The following is a 16,196-nucleotide window of genomic DNA, read 5'->3' as shown; positions in this document are numbered from 1 at the left end:
AGTTGTTAGGCTGTATTTTTAGACACCATGGTACAGTATCAATGAGTCAAAAAAGAAAAGAAAAAATGGGAGGGCACAGACTCTGTAAACAGGAAAAGTCACAAAGTGGAACCAAGAGAAGCTGAGAACACAGCCCATCGGCTGTGGGGGATTTTCGTTCCTGTCTGCAGCCCAGGTTGACCAGAAAAGAAGTTCTCCGGTCGGTCGCTGGGTAGAAAATGGAAATTTTGGCTTTGGTGATTATGCAAGTAGCAGACACCCTGTGGTTTGGAAACTTTTTGCTTTGCCAACTGTCAGTTTTCTCTTTTACAGTGAAAAACAGCCTGTAGGAAGGAGCAAAAGCACTGCGTCTTTCAAAAACTTAAAAGTAAAGACAAACGCAGCTCGGGTAAAGGGATTTTAAAAATAAACTGCTGTACTTGTAATTGAGAGCTACTCTGGGAACTGTTTATTCTGTATGGCACATTTGGAAATCTGGGCTCAATATAAGCCATTCACAGAGCAAACAAATCACATATATTGCCCCCAAAACCTAAAAATGGACAAAAATTAATTAGAAAACCTCCATCAACTTTACATTCATTTTGGAGGACACACTGATTGTCAGTTTTCATGTTTCAATTTTTCATCACCCCAGTTAGTCTGTCTCTGATTTATGTTTTCCAAAATCTCTTTGTTCTTGGGAGTCCATGTAGAAGGAGAGGCTGAAATAAATCCTTAGGGAGTTTATAATTAGCACCAATGAATTGTATTTGGTCTAGAGGCCTAGCTTGATTGGTAGAAATGTCATTATTTGGGGAGGGGATTTAGAAAAGCATTACCAAATTGTGAAAACGGAAAAGTCAAATTCATCTGGGACCATACAGAAAAACCTCTTGATTTCCAGGTCTCATTCTACCATCACACAACAAACACTCCTTCTCAACCAAGATGCTTCTAATATTTAGTGATGAAACTTTTACATCCCCTAATGCATGTTATGTTTTCAAAGAGAATGCAGTCTTCTTTTTTTTTTTTTTTTTTTTGAGGCTAACATGGGTTTCAAAGATTAAAACAAATAAAACAAAAACGGGAAGGCCACAGGTGAGTGAGATGAGGGAAATGTGGAAAAGGAGACCCAAAAGATTTGTGGATGTTCACCAGGAAACACACGCAGAGGGAAAGAACCCTTCAAGAGAGAGGATGGTGGTGTGCAGCTGTCTCATAAGAGCTCATGAGTCCACTGTCCCATTGTCAAGCTAGCTTTTAAAGCACAACCAATATTAAGAATTAAAGCATATAAACTTACATCAAAATAAATTACACTAAAAACAAAGGTAATGAACACTCAGGACTCATCACTTTCCAGTTATTTGACTCCCTTTTACTATTATCTGTGCTCTTGAATCAGAAGGACGGAAAGGCTATTTAATGGGGCCTAACATCCATCTCTTCCCAAGTCTGTGTTGTTATGTTGGGAACATGAAGTCGGTCAAGGTGAGAGTATTTACACCAGAGAAGCTGGCAAATGCTACTCATCAGTCTCCTTTCCCCCAGAGAGCTGGCTGTGAAACGTACCCCTGGAGAAGTGCAGTGGGAGAAGGAGGGAGGTCTGGGGACGGGGTGCCGCTCACAGCTCTAGGTCAGGATGCAGAGGCCACTGATGGACCATGAGACAAAGATGAAAGGACAGAGGCTTTAGATTCAGGCAGAACTGTGTTCAAAGCTCAGCTGACTTAAATTTCTAGGACTTACTTACTACATCTCTAAAATGGGACTAGTAATACTCACCAAGAGAGCAGAGAGCTTGGCAGAAGCCAACCTAAACCTATGATAGTTTATTATTATGCTTCAAAAAAATCCGTGGCTCACCGCTGAGGTTCCCTTGACCTGGGACTACGCCTCTCATATCAAATGCTCAGTGCCATTTGCCTCTCCTCTTCTTTTGCTACTGGAACGTAAGTTTCACTTACTGCTGCTTTCCTAGCCCCTAAGACAGTGCCCAGCCCATTGCCGAGCTAAACAAATATGTGTGGAATGAATAAATTTCCCTTCATTCCCAGCTCCCGATCCACCTCTGAATTTTCTGCCCGTTTCTCCGGTGAAAGTCTCGTTGGCAAGTGAGTGACTCCTCTGCCTCTTAATTGCCAGATTCCAGCCAGCTGTGTTGCTGCTCCCCTTCTGGAATCTATCAAACCGCTGGAACTCTTCTCCCGCTAAAGGAGGCCACTGTGACCTTAAAGTCTCGGTGAAAGATGGTTCCAGGTTTTTCATCACAACCGAGCCGGTGTCATTCTGCTCTGTCGGCAAGTTTCTCCCCGCTTCTATTCCTGCTCTGAGATAATCTCAGTTCCGTTCTGCCTCCATCAGAAAGGATGAGTCTCATGAGCGGAAATCTCACCCAACACTTAGGGCTGTCACCAGGGAACCAAATATTTCCTCCCCCGGCCCTGCCTCAGCCTTGTTTCTTAGACTGCTCTTCTGGAACTGCATTTCTGGAGGGAGAGGAGTGTGGTCACTTAAAAAAAAAGGCTGGGTGCCCCTGGTAAGAGTGGCCTGGGTGCTGGATTAGGCAAACACATTGGGAAGTCAGCATTTCCCAGAATTTCTAGTGCTTATCCGATCACACTTGCTTTAGTCAGCAGGGGTGGGGGAATCAGGGTGGAGCCTCTCACTCAGCTTCTTGCTGCCGGGCGGTGGTGGGGCACAGACCCTCAGAAGTCAGATGGGTGTGACTGCGTGATCCTGGTTCTGCCTCGAACGTGCTGGAGACTTCACTTAACCTTCTCTGAGTACTGTCGCAAAATGGGGATCGCTTTGCCTCGTGTATTGTAAGAAATCCCTAAGGAGCAGCTCTTTTTACCCTTTTTTTTTTTTTAGATTTTATTTTTTATTGAAGTGTAACTGATTTACAATATTAGTTTCAGGTGTACAGCATCTTACTACCTTTTAAAGTGCAGTGTATTATTTAAGAAGTGTGAGGGTCTGGAGTCAGTCGGACTTGTTTAGACCCCAGCTATCCTCCGTAGCACCTGTGTGGCCTTGGGAAGCTCCTTCACTTCTCTTGAGCCTTGGTTTCCTCATCTGAAAATGGAGATAATATAGCAGCCCCTGCCCAGCCCACCCACCCTGCCCCCGGCACTGTCCCCACTGCCCAGGGATGGGAGGGTCCCACGAGATAACATACAGAAAATGCTTCCCACACTTTATACGTGGTAACCATATTTAGCAGTATTGTACTTTTCACTAATAAAAATCACGCACTTGCTACAGACACCTTCAGGGAGGGCCTTCTCAAAGGCCACGGGCAGGTGCAGAGCGAGTGGGAGGGGAGTGGGTTCTACGCTGACCCTGAGCTCCACGGAAGAGAAAGAACAAGTGGCTCCGGCCAGGCGCAAACTCAGTCCGAGTGTTCCAGTGAGTAATCATATCACCTTGGCTGTCTGCAGCACTTTAAACTTTGAAAATGCCTTCACCTCTATTTCTCCTTTTAAACTTTAAACAAGCTTTGATGTGCCCGAAGTGTCACAGTCCCTGTTTTGTCCTTTGTTAAGTCATAGCCTTTTAACTCTTTAAAGGAAGTGTATTTGATTTATAATATTGTGTTAGTTTCAGGTGTACAGGAGAGGGATTCATTATTTTTGCAGATGATACTCTGTACGCCATATCTGTACTTTACAGAGGAGGCCATAGAGGCTCAAAGAACGGATGGGACTTCTCTGTGGTCACACAACTAGACAGAGCCAGATGGAGAGTTCCTTCTTTCTACTGTCCCCCAACATCTCCTGGCCCTTATATGAATATTCACCCCAAAAAGTAAAATTAAAAGAAAAAAAACCAACCTAAAATAGAAGCCAGCCCCTGCCTGCAGTGCTTCCAGCATATTCAACTAGAACTGTAAAGAGAATGTAGCTCTCCCTACTCAGGGGTGCTCTGAGGAATCTGCAGTGCTCCGTCAGCAGGGTCTTGGCTGCCTCCAGCACTTATCTTGTCAGCCCCTGAATCCCTCTTATTAGACTGAAGTCAGTGAAGAGAAAAGCACTTTTAAAGAATCGGGGAATTTACAACAGATGGGAATGATTAGGAGTCAGACTTGGGAAGGTCTGCAGAAAGAACAGTCCAGACAGAGGCCCAACAAGTGCAAAGGCCCTGGGGCAGGAATATGCTTCCTTGATCTAAGATTTGCTGCACAACTTTTTTTTTTCATTATTACATTCTTAAGGAGCTTCTCGAGACATTTATTTTTCCCCTTATACCCCTCCTCCCTCATGAAATTTTAATACCACAGATGTACATCTGTTGGGTAGAGCTGAGCTTTTGAGGACCACAAACTACTGTAATATCAAAGGTTTTAATTTTTTGTCCCTTAAGAACCAATTCATGCTCCTTGGAGTGAAGTTGCCCTACTGAGAATGCATAGTTTAAGCAAAAAAAAAAAAAAAAAAAAAAGCAGCACCCGTGCCTGGACCTTGGGCACCAAACGGGAGACGAAAGCAGACAAAGCCATGGAGTTAACGAGGGGCTCGTCAGTGGCTCTCAAAGTGTGGCTCCTGGACCCGCCGTGTCACTATCACCTGGAGCTTGTTAGAAATATGGAGTGGTGCCCAACCAGCTGTGTTTTATTTTAGCAAGCCCTCTTGGTCACTGTATTGCATGCTGAAGTCTGAAACACTGGGCTCTACCATGTGCTGCACTGTGGGCCATAGTAAGGAGTGTGGGTTTTATTCCAAATGCAGGGGAAAGCCCCTGGAGGCTTTTTGGCAAGGGGGAAACAAGATCTGGGGACACCTGTAAAGGATAACTGGTTACTATGAGGAGATGAGACTGGGGGTTGGGTGGCAAAAAATCAAAGAAAGAGAAGACTGCTGCATTGGTCCTTGTTTATAAAATGAAGACACAAATATGACCAAGTTTACCAGCTTGTCGTGAGGACTAAACAAGTGAATACATGTAAAGGACTCAGCACAGTGCCAGGCACACAGTGACTTCACTTACTCAGAATAAATATTAAAACTATTCTGTTTTATTCTTCATTCTCTCTTCCAAATTCCTACTGGTTAATATCCAAATACAGATCCCCCCATTCCTTTACATCTCTCTATTTTTGCCCGTGTGACCAATTCAGCTGCTGGGCTGGTAACATATCCTGGTGGGCTGGTAAATCTGTAACATGTTTACAAGGCTGCTTCAGGTCATGAGGAAAGTCCATGGTGTTCTATTCAGTTTCCTTTCGTTCTCATTTTTCCTATGAAATCTCAAATGTTGGCTCAGAAAATAAAACTTCCTGTAAAGTCTGAGTTTTAGAATCAGTTCCACCATTAACTTTGGATAAGTTTTCACATCTGTGGAACAGGAAGTGCGACACGCAGGGTTAAGCGCGGACTTTGGCATCAGGCAACCCTGGATGCAAGACTTGACCTCGACAATTAGCCAGTGGGATGCTGGGCAAGTCATTTAACCCTTGTAAGTTGGTTTCTTTATCTGAAAAATAAGGATGTAACAGTTCGTAACTCATGGGGTTTGAAGCTGAAACACAAGAATGTGTGGAAAGCATCCAACCCAGTGCCTGCCGTTCAGTATTAGCCGACGGCGATGATGATGGTGACCCTGCCACAGGCACAATGCGGCTTCATGGACCATTATGGAAAATGGAGTTCTGCTTGCCCTGAAAAGGCGGAAAACATCTGAGCTTGGAAAAGACATCAGTGGGACAGGCTGATGACACAGATAAAACCTCCTCAAGCAGGATGCTTTCTATATACACAGTGGTAAACTGATCTGCAGTAATCTAGCCAGATCAGGAGGACGCCCCTTCACGGTTTCACATCACAGGAATGGGAGGCTCTCAAGAGGCTCTTCTTGACTGAGGGGTCTAGCTTGGGAGCCGACCTAATTCAGTCACAATAAAGCACCCATAGCTTACAGCCCAACCATCCTGCACTGCCTGCGCCCTGCCCACCCTCTCCTAGTCTCATACTCCTTCCCCTCCCTCCCCGGGCTCCAGCCACACTACTTCTCCTCTGTACAATCTCCTCCCCGCCTCAAAGCATGAGGGGGTTTGGAACGTGCCTGGCTAAACCCATTCATCCTTAAAAACATAGATTAAAAGGGATTTTCGCATAAAAGTCATCGTGTAGTGGCTACGGGTGAAGACTCTGAAGTCAGATCACCCGGGGTTCAGATCCTGGCGTGGATATTTTGTAAGTGGCACGACATGGGCAAATGACCTCATCTGTCTGTCACTCCGTTTCGTGATCTGCCTAATGGACGTAATGCTGTGCCTCGCTGTGACGTCTGAATAAGCTGATGCACGGAGTGTCTTGAACAGTCTCGGGCTGCATGACCCTTACTCCGAGTGTTAAGTGTTGTGTGTCCTTTTAGCTCTCTATCCTTCCCTGGTGTGGCGCTCTTCACAACTGCCATTAAAAAATGACGGACTTTGTTATGTAGTATCTGCCTCCAGGGACCACATCTGTCTTCGTAACCACTGTACCCTGACCTGGCAAAAGCAGCTGCTCAGTGAATATCTGCTGAGGGAAAAAATGGAGTTGCTTATTTGACTTTTAAAAATCAAGAGCACAACACAGTCTTCTTTCTTATAAAATACATGAAGTACCACTAGATGATGAGTAGCTTCTCTGAAAACAAAAGAAAAAGGGAGGATGCAAAGTAAGACCTGTGGCGTGTCGGACCTCAGTGCTAATGTTCTAAGAAAGAGGGTTGCCAGCCCGTGAGGTGAGCGCTTGGGGAGGTGCACGGTTACAGCAAACAAACCCCTAGGGCTGCAACTCAAATATAGCGGTTACTGTGAAATCTCTGCAGATTGTCAGATGAATCCCTGGAAGCCAGGTGACTGTTCTAATGGTGAACAGAGCACTTACTTTCAGGTCCCACTAGAGTGACCTCACTCTCAATTCAACATAAGGCCAAGGACCAAGCAGGAGCCTGCCTCCTCCACGCCCTGGTTGTCGGTAAACGGACACCGCGTCTCAGAGGAGCAGCATAAAGAGCTTCAGAGGAGGAAGAGGCAGGAACTGCTGGTAGGTTCTAAATACCTTCTATGGAGCCCAATTCAGTTGGGGGCCCCATACCTCTAGTGGGAGCCAATAGGTTAGGTGCCAAAGAGTTCCAGAAAAGCTCACTTCTCGGGAGTCACACACAGAGGCCAACTGGTTTCTCACCATTTTTCTGAAAGACACATACATTTATTCCAGTTCTCCAGCTGGGATACAGAACCTCTCACAGGTCTATTAATGCAGGTAGAAGTGTTTGTAAACACGCCCCACCGCCCAACACGCACACACATGCACACACGTGCACACACACACACACAGTGTATAGGCAAAATGTATTTGTGAGAATCTTCCCAGGAGGACTTTCTTTAACTTCCATCAGATTTGTATACAGGGTTCATGTTCTTAAAATGGTTTAGAATTAGGTCCTTAAAAAGATGAACAATTGACTTCAAGCCCAAAACCAAAGTCTGCAATGGATAGACTGCAATTGATTACTTATTTGTGAACTTGTGCTTGGTGAAATCCAGACAAATGTTTGCAGGGTCAAGTGAGCTCAAGTGTTAAAAAGGGTGGAAGGAGGATGGATATCCTGACAACGGCAAGATGTCGGGTAATGAAGAAATGGTTCATATTTATGCGCTCATGAACATGAAAGGCCCTGAAAAAATGATACGTTCATTACTTTGTACACTCAGTCTTTCAGTGGGGTTTACACATTTTCATGGTACCACGGTCTTTATTTGCTGTACTTGGGATAGATGAATAATAATATTATTTAATAATATTAACTGCCATTTATACATTTTCAGTCTCAGAGGCTAAGCTCTAATCCCCTCCACAACCTAATAAGGTAATTTTAATTGTGCCTATCATAAGGCCAGAGGGGTACTCAGTTCATAAGTGGCCAAGCAGAATTTATGCGCTAAGACTCAAAACACTGCACTTTTGCCACGTCCTCTCTCTGCGTGTTTCATTTGGACAGAGCCTCCCAAAAACAGAACCTTCCCCAGGGAACTCCAGAATGCTTTAGGGTGTCTCTGTTGTATTTGACATTGTTCGATTTCTACCTAATTATACCTGTCAGTTTAATCCTTTGACCTCAAAATCGTATTAATTAAATTCCACTACTCACAGCCATTTCAATGCCAACAGCTTTTCCACTCCCCATGAGTGAGTGGCAAATGAAGTCAGTTTTGCAGGAGCTACAGAGAGTCACTGGAGAGTTCTGATTTGCACCCCATGACTGAACGGAGCTTCCTACGCACAGTGGCTACGTCTCATTCACCTTTGCAAGCCCAAGCTTGGCACACTGCTGATGCAGAACACACCCAGGCAATAATTAGGGTTGACTCCTAAGGAATTTGGAATCGAAGGAGCAGTATCAAATTTCAATACAAGAGATGTATCCATTAGCCACAAGCTCTGAATTTCTTCCTGGAGAGCATCCCCAGGTCTGATTCCAGTCTGCAGTTTTGGAATTTCTCCATTTCGGACTCTAACTTAGTCCCACTGCTGCTGCTCAGAGATGCCCCTGGCCCTGCAGGCAGCTGAGTCATTGTAGCCCATGCCTGGAATTCCTTTCTATGTAGAAAGGGAAATATCAGAGGAAAGGAAGAAAGAAGGGAGAGAGAAGGAGAAAGGGAGAAAGGGAGGAATGAAGACAGGGAGGGAGAGGAAGGGGAGCAGAGAGAGATACAGCTGCAACCGATCTGGAAAGAATCTGTAGTTCCTGCACATGGTTAGAGCATTTCGAAGCTGAAAAAGGGCCTCAGCACTAGACTAGCTTTTTCACCCACAAATGGTGGGTTTAGAGGCCTGGATGGGAAAAACCAGCTCCCCAAGGCCACAGAGCTTATCAGTAAGCGGCAGACCTAGACCTGGAATCCAGTTCTCTCTCACACACTGCTCGTCAGATAAAGATTTTCTATTGTGGAAGGTCACCTTCTGGACTAATCCCATTCCTGACTGGAAAACGTGACTATAAACACCTCTGATAGAAAGGGTGATACAGATAAACGACAAGGACCTACTGTGTAGCCCAGTGATCTATGTTCAATACCTTGTAATAACCTACAATGGATGAGAATCTGAAAAAGAATACATATATGTATGTATAATTGAATCACTTTGCTGTACGCCTGAAACTAACGCAACCTTGTAAATCAACTACACTTCAATAAAAATAAATAAATAAAAAAGAAAAAGAAAAAGAAAGGGTGGTATAAAGTAAAATCTTGGGGAAAAAAAGCCAAGTACAGTGTTTGCTTCAGCAGCACATATACTGGAAAAAAAAAAAAAAAGTACAAACTCTGCTGACTTGTTCATTCTAACTTGCAAAGATGGAAGAAAAAGAAAACCAAAAGAGGAAATAAACCAAGACAAGAGGACAGAGTGAACATGTACTTTACAGCTTCATCTACAAAGGCTTACGGTGGGGGGGGGGGGGGAGCATCTAAAATAGAGAACGTGCCCAATATCTTCCATTGCTTTGATTGCTATTATTGGAATGATAAACTATCTGCCTAACCTCACCAGATTATACTAATACATGTTAACATATATTTCACCTGTACTCAGCTTTATCTTTCCAGTTTAGAAAAAGTCTTCATTTTAAAATTTTGGGCCAGGGAGAAAAGGGTTGGGAGGTGGAGGGATAAAATGGGAGTTCATGATTTGCAGATACTAACTACTATATACAAGATAGATAAATAACAAGGTCCTACTCTATAGTACAGGGAACACTATATTCAATATCTTGTAATGGCCTATAATGAAAAAGAAAAGGAAGAGGGATATCTATCTATCTATCTATCTGAATCACTATGCTGTACACCAGAAACTAACACAACATTGTAAATCAACTATACTTCAATTAAAAAAAAAAACCAAACAAGTAAAAATTCCCCAGAAAAAAATAAATAAAAATGTTTGTAGTTTTCCAACATTAAGCAAGAAAAAGTCTTACTTGGAGCTTCACAATATCCAGAACAGGGACAAATGAAAGTCTCATACCTGAATTACGATCTTGAAACAGGTCTTTACTAAGAGCTAACTGATATATTCAGGTTCTGACAGTACTTTCAAAGCAAAGAGAAGGTGTTTTAGTACAGCTTTACCTAGTGTTACAATTTGTTATGACTTGTGACAAGACTGCTGGTCCTCTCTTGGGGTCTTTTGTGTACCTGCCCACTGGTGTCTGCCAGCAGCTGGAAGCAGTGTATAAAGAAGTAGACCTCATTTGGGATGCAGCTCCACATTTCTCTTTCCAGACAGAAAATGAGTGCAGGAGAAGAGACTCATGCTGCATGAAATGCAGAGATGGTGGAAATGAGACAAAGCAACCAGCTGGTCCTAGAAACAGCCCTGGGGTGGACAGAGCACAGAACCAGGACCCAAGAGAGAGGACCTCCGGGCTGTGCCCTGCTCCTAATGGGAGATGAGATCTTAGGAAAATTCCTCCACTCCTCTGGCTTTTAATCTCCTCAGTAATAGCACGAAGGGACTGGACAGAGTGACTTGCAAGGTTTCTTCCAGCTCAGATATTCCATGGCATAAATATGTTTAACAATTCTACTCAACCAATGGTATTTGCCCACCACCCATCCCCAACCATCCCCAGAGTCCCTGAGCACTCTCTCCATTGGGGGAGGGGCCTGGGGGAGGTTGTTATTTGTCCATAGGAACCTCCGCTCCAGTCATCACCACTTTCCTGTATACTCCAAATGAAGACCAAATAAACGCTGCCCTGGAACAAAAGAACAGGCTTTGGAGTGGAATTTGGTATGCCTGGGAATGTTTTAGATCCTCTGTTGAGAGAGGTAGTTTCTGATTCTTGAAAGAGCTGCATTACAACATGGTCTTACTTCTAGGGAGGTTCTATGGCCTGAAACTGAAGAATAGAATCATGAAATGTGTGGCTCTGGGTCACCACAGTGCCTCCCTGAGAATCCAGGTCAAGGACTGCACTTTGGATTCGACTATATTCCTTCCTACTCCTTTAGACAAGACTGATTAAAGACAGTTGGCTCATTTCTAAGGCCATGCTATTGTGTCAGGTTATGCCACGGGGGTGCTGTCCCAGTCTCTATTGTGATATATTTATTTCCTTGACGTTTCTCTAGTCTACCCAATCCTACCCACTTCCTCCTCAGACTTCCTTCCATATCCAAGAGCTTTACAGCCTCCTGGATGAGACAATTTCCTTTGTTTTCTTAAGTCTACCCAGATTTCTCTCCCCTCCTCCCTCACAACATCTAGCCATGAAGGGGGAAAAAAAATGGACACACAGAATTGGACTTGATGAGTTTACCATAACCACATTACAAGGGAGGAAGAAAAAAAAAAGCTTCCCTTTAATTAGGATGTAGGACTTCCTTTGACAAATCATAAAAGTGTTATGAATTAACTGATAGCCATCCCCCAAAATGGCATTTCTGAGGTCCCTATCTGGAGCTGTTCAATTCTGATCACACAGAGTCTTCACCATAAACTAGACTGGGGGATGGAATTCAATTTTCCTGTTTCTGTCTCGAGGCAAGACAGGGACGTACATTAAAAGGTCCTTTTAGAAAAGCTACTAATGAGTTCTAGTCCCCCCCAGGATCTTTGCTGCCAAATGCTCACAGAAATAGAGAAGGTTCTGAACACACTGTGTTGAGGAGATGATTAACAACTGCAAATCTAAAAGCGTTTTCGTGTTGCTTATGGACACCGCTCCTGCCCTCTCGCTGTCCTTTCCACATCCATAAAGGAGCTCGAGTCTTTAGAATTTAAGAATAAAAATTAAAAGAAAGAAAAGAAAGAGGATGGTAGTTGGGGGGGGCAGTGAGGTGGAATCGTACATTTCAACAATAATTACCAAAGTTCCCAAGTGAAAAACAAGAAATCAGCCTTTTAGGACTTTAAAGGGAGCAGAGATAACATTTAAAACAATGACAGGAAAGCCGTCCGAAAGATGAGCATTAAGGATGATCTTCACTTTAGTATCAAACTGGAGTTGCTCCAGCTCTTTTGGGGAAGGAGTAACTCCTTGAAAAAAGGGAAGATAAACATTTCTTGGAGCTTCCTTTTCAAAAGTTGGGTTCTGAAATACTAGTACTTAAACTAGTCTCCCCCAGTATAATATGAAAATCTGCCCTCGATTCTCTAAGAAATGCCAGGAAGAGATCCAGAAGCACCATTACACTGCCTGTAGTCAGAAGATTATAAAAGAAATTGTTCTTACCTCCGAACCATGATCTCGGCTCATTTAAAGGGACTGGAGAGAACGGGCAGGACAAAGGACACATGTATTAAGCACTTGTGATGGGTGTGTGTGTGTGTGCGCGCGTTTTCGCCAAATACAAGCTGGTGGAAGTAGGGACCTAAAAACCCCGACGCCTTCCGCTGCCATATAATCGCAAGGAAATGACCTTACCATTTGTTGCTTTGATTAGAAACAAAAGCCTTTCAACATGAGTCAGGAGAGCAGTGAGGGGAAAAAAAAAATCCAGCAACCAAAAATCTCTGCAATTTGTTTGTTGGGTTTTTTTTTTGGCCATGGAAAGCCTCTCTTCACAGCAAAACACTTGATTGATACTTCTTAACAAACTTCAACAGTTGCAAAGAAGATATGATGAAACAATGTTGGCTATTTATTACAAGTTGTTAAAATATAGCATTTTGATTCCAGGGTCCACCGGCTGTGTGTTCACCATAGGAAGCCATTAGCCACATGTGCTTATTAAGCATTTGAAAAGTGGCTAGTGGAAGCTGAGACATGCTTCAAGTGTAAAATTCACAAGATGAACAAAAGAATGTAAATGATCTCATTAATAAAATTTTGTATTGATCACACACGCAGAAAAGAATGATGACATGTTTACTTCATTGATTATACATGCTCTGGGCTGGATAATAATTCACAGATGGACGATGCCATCTAAGGATCCAAACTTCAATTTTGGCTCTTCAGTTTGGATACACTCTGAACAAGGCAGGGAACTTAATGAATACAAACAGAAATAACATTTAATTCAACTGTGCCATTTTGGGCCAGTAGCTTCTCCAATCAGAAGGAAATTCAGAATTCCATGGGACAACCTTAGTAAGATCAGCCAGCATCAGCAATGCTAGCCACATACAGAAAATCTTGGCAGGATGACTGCGGTCTCAAAAAAGGATGTATTCCAACATTTTCATTTAACAAAAGCATTATTATTGAAAATACTCAATGGATAAGGAATAATCAAAATCCATTACACGTCAAGGTGAAGCAGAGGAAAAAAATATATAGAATCTAGGAAAAATAATAAATCCACTTGTTATTTTTAGAATGGTTAAGTAGGAGCCTGTGACATGTTTCTCCCACCTGAGAAAAGAACCTTCTGGAATTTTGTGCAAGTCCATGGTATGAGTTCTAGAGCCAGACAAACCTTGCGTTTTATAGCTGTATGTCCTTGGGAAACTTACTTCACCTCTCTGAGAATTCATTTCCTCAGTGAAATGGAGATAAAAATCTCTATCTCATTAGTACTAGTGTTGGAGGAATTAAATGAAATTGTGTATACAAAGCACAAAGAATTTGCCAGGCAGATAGACACATACAATGTATTTAAATAAACGTTGAGGTGTCAACCGCCCCCCCCCAAAGCCCCCTATCCCTCAGAAAGGAGAGAGAGCTTTGTCTTCAAGTCCTTTCAAAGATTCTAACTACTTTGAACCACAATGTACTGTCAGGGGAAGACACAAAAGCTAGAAACAGCCTCATTCAATGCCAAGTGTGGATGTTTATAAGGGTTGCATGATGAAATCAACAGAAAAGGTGGCAAAGAATTTAACAGATGGTCTGTAATTATTGTGGGCATGGGACCTCACAATTGGAGGGGTTGAATGTTAGAATAAACAAGTTACTTAAACGTTACTTTAAAAGGCCATACATTAGGTGGTTATGCTGGAACACCACGCAGATACAGCTACAGAATGAAGGGAAAAGGAGGGGGAAAGTCATGCAATAATATTCCCAGGGAAGTATCATACATGGAGACTGAAAAAAGGCTGTAGCTCAAACAACTGAGGCAGAAGCAAAGATGCTGTGCTTGGGTAAGCTAGGAGGGTGATTCAAAGAGGGATTTTGGTTGCAGGGCCAACACAGACACACATGAAGAGGCTGAAAAATGACTTCATAAAGAGGGAGAGTGCAATACAGCAGCCGCCCAAGCTATTGATCTGTATAGGACAAATGATCTTAAATATTAGAAGCAAATATTGATTATTTCATCTACATTCCTAAATTTTTATATATTCAAGCTGGCCTCAAATATTTGTTTTGAATCTTCTTAGCGGGGAGATGGGGAATGACTTTCTAATTTGGGGGAACCTACTATTTCAGTATGTATAGCAGTAAAAACTCAGTAAATGTAGATTTTTCTCATTGGGTTGGACTGTCTCACTGAGAGACCTTGTGTGACATTTCCAACCACATGGTAAGAACTTTTTACCGCTGAAGGAGAAAAATAATTTTGATGAACAGGTTCAGAATCGAGGCCAAAGAATGGCCTAAGACCAGGAGGCCAGGCCAACTCTGAAGGGCCAGAAGCAGGCTGACAGACCAAATGCAGAGTTGGGACAAAGTCGGGCTACGGAGCACACAGGAAGAGGAAGAGTGGAACTAGGAGAAGATCAGGGTGAGCACCTGCTGTTTTTGCCTATCCAAAGCCTGTTTCACTTCTTCTAATCACAGATCTCTGCTTTTCTACGAGGACATTATCCAGATGACTAGGGTGAACTTACCCCACGCCGCCATATCATGGGATGAACGCGTGATTCAGGGATAACCAATAAAAATACTCTAGATTCATATTCCCTAGTTACTGGGATCAGGGGAGAAATATCTGTTTCTGTTTGTCCTGGAGATATAAAGCTTCTGGGATGAGAGTCTGGGGCTGTCAGAGTACTCCAGGCCGGACAGAGGAGTTGGAGAGAGACAGAGTCCAATGACTGTCTGAATCACTATAATTTCTACTTCTACCTAAACACCGGTTTAAATTCTTTAAAAATTGACTTGCAAATAAAAAGGTCCTATCTAATACATCAGTTCATGGGAACCAGGATAACTGGAATCAGATACTCATCGTCAGCCGACCAACACTGTCCAACAAGTTGGGTGACCACCCACAAGGAACTGGGGAGCTTGGTGGGGCTGCAGGTGCAAAGACACAGGGAGGCCGAGGCACCAGCGATTCAGCCTTGGGGAAAGGGGTACTTCCTGCAGCACCAGGGCGTCTGATAGGAGTTCTGTGGTCAGGGCATTAGTTAGGAAGCAGTCCTCGAGAGGCCCAAACAGGAATAGCAGCAAATCTCAGTCTACATCCAACTGGAAACCTCTGCTCTTCAAATGGCTCCTGCCAGGCAGTCAGACACGGGCCAGGGCTTAACCCGGGATCCAGGAACATAGACTCGGGGAGCTTCGTTAAGGAGTCCCCTTGAAAATGAAATTATACCCCCAGAATAGGTCCAAATGAAGTATGGGCATATGAGAAATCATGCCTATAAAATGCAAACGGTGACACACTTGGATGATCACTAACTGGTGAGCTTGGACAAGGGTACTGGTGACTTTGTGGGGGTTTTCACCACCCCTACAAGTGGGACAAGGGAAACACATCCATCACTTTAGGGAAAAATATGTGGAAGTGTAGTCCCGATTTTTAAAGAAAGAGAGTCTTAGAAATCCTTATGCGAAGCTTTGCATTTATCATAAAACTATCATTTTTCATCACAGAACCCTCCATACACCAAACGAATGCCAGACACACCATAAAAATCCCACCACGGGCAATCTACTGCAGTTTTTCCAAAACTGACATCTGAGCACTGCTCTGAACCACTCATCATAAACTAAGAGGAAAAACTTTAAGACCGGCTCATCTCCTCCTGAATATAGTGAGGCCTGCATTAAAGAAAGGACTATTTCTTTCATAACTCCTCATCTTTCTTTAATTCTGCCTCTAGAACTAATTCAGTTCCTTTCAAATATTCATGGAGCACCACATATGTGCAGAAGCCCTGCAAGGGATGTCCAAGATGAAAACAGTGTGGTCCTGACCCTTCAGGGATGTACAGCCCAGGCTCGGTGTTTCTCAAGGTGAGCAGAGTGATCATTTTATTTTTCACCTCACAGTCAGCCCTGCAGTTGAGGACTTAGGCATCCCTTTCACACAC

At 43.4% G+C, this 16,196-nt stretch overlaps 1 protein-coding gene across 5 annotated transcripts in view; it reads right to left on the bottom strand.

The window, feature by feature from the left end:
* Positions 1–16,196, bottom strand: part of FRMD4B (FERM domain containing 4B) — a 284,925-nt gene that overhangs the window by 128,637 nt on the left and 140,092 nt on the right. The window contains exon 1 of one of the 5 annotated variants that reach the window (XM_074344488.1): positions 12,220–12,329. The exons of the other annotated variants lie outside the window; for them this stretch is intronic. Within the exon in view, the coding sequence (XP_074200589.1) occupies positions 12,220–12,243 (24 nt within the window). The 5' untranslated portion in view covers positions 12,244–12,329. Of the gene's footprint in view, positions 1–12,219; positions 12,330–16,196 lie in introns of those variants that run through there. 5 annotated transcript variants of the gene reach the window in all.

Source organism: Camelus bactrianus, chromosome 17 (assembly GCF_048773025.1).
Source record: "Camelus bactrianus isolate YW-2024 breed Bactrian camel chromosome 17, ASM4877302v1, whole genome shotgun sequence".
Lineage (NCBI taxonomy): Eukaryota > Metazoa > Chordata > Mammalia > Artiodactyla > Camelidae > Camelus > Camelus bactrianus.
Note: the sequence above shows the minus strand (reverse complement) of the source record. Positions and strands in the feature narration are given on the sequence as shown.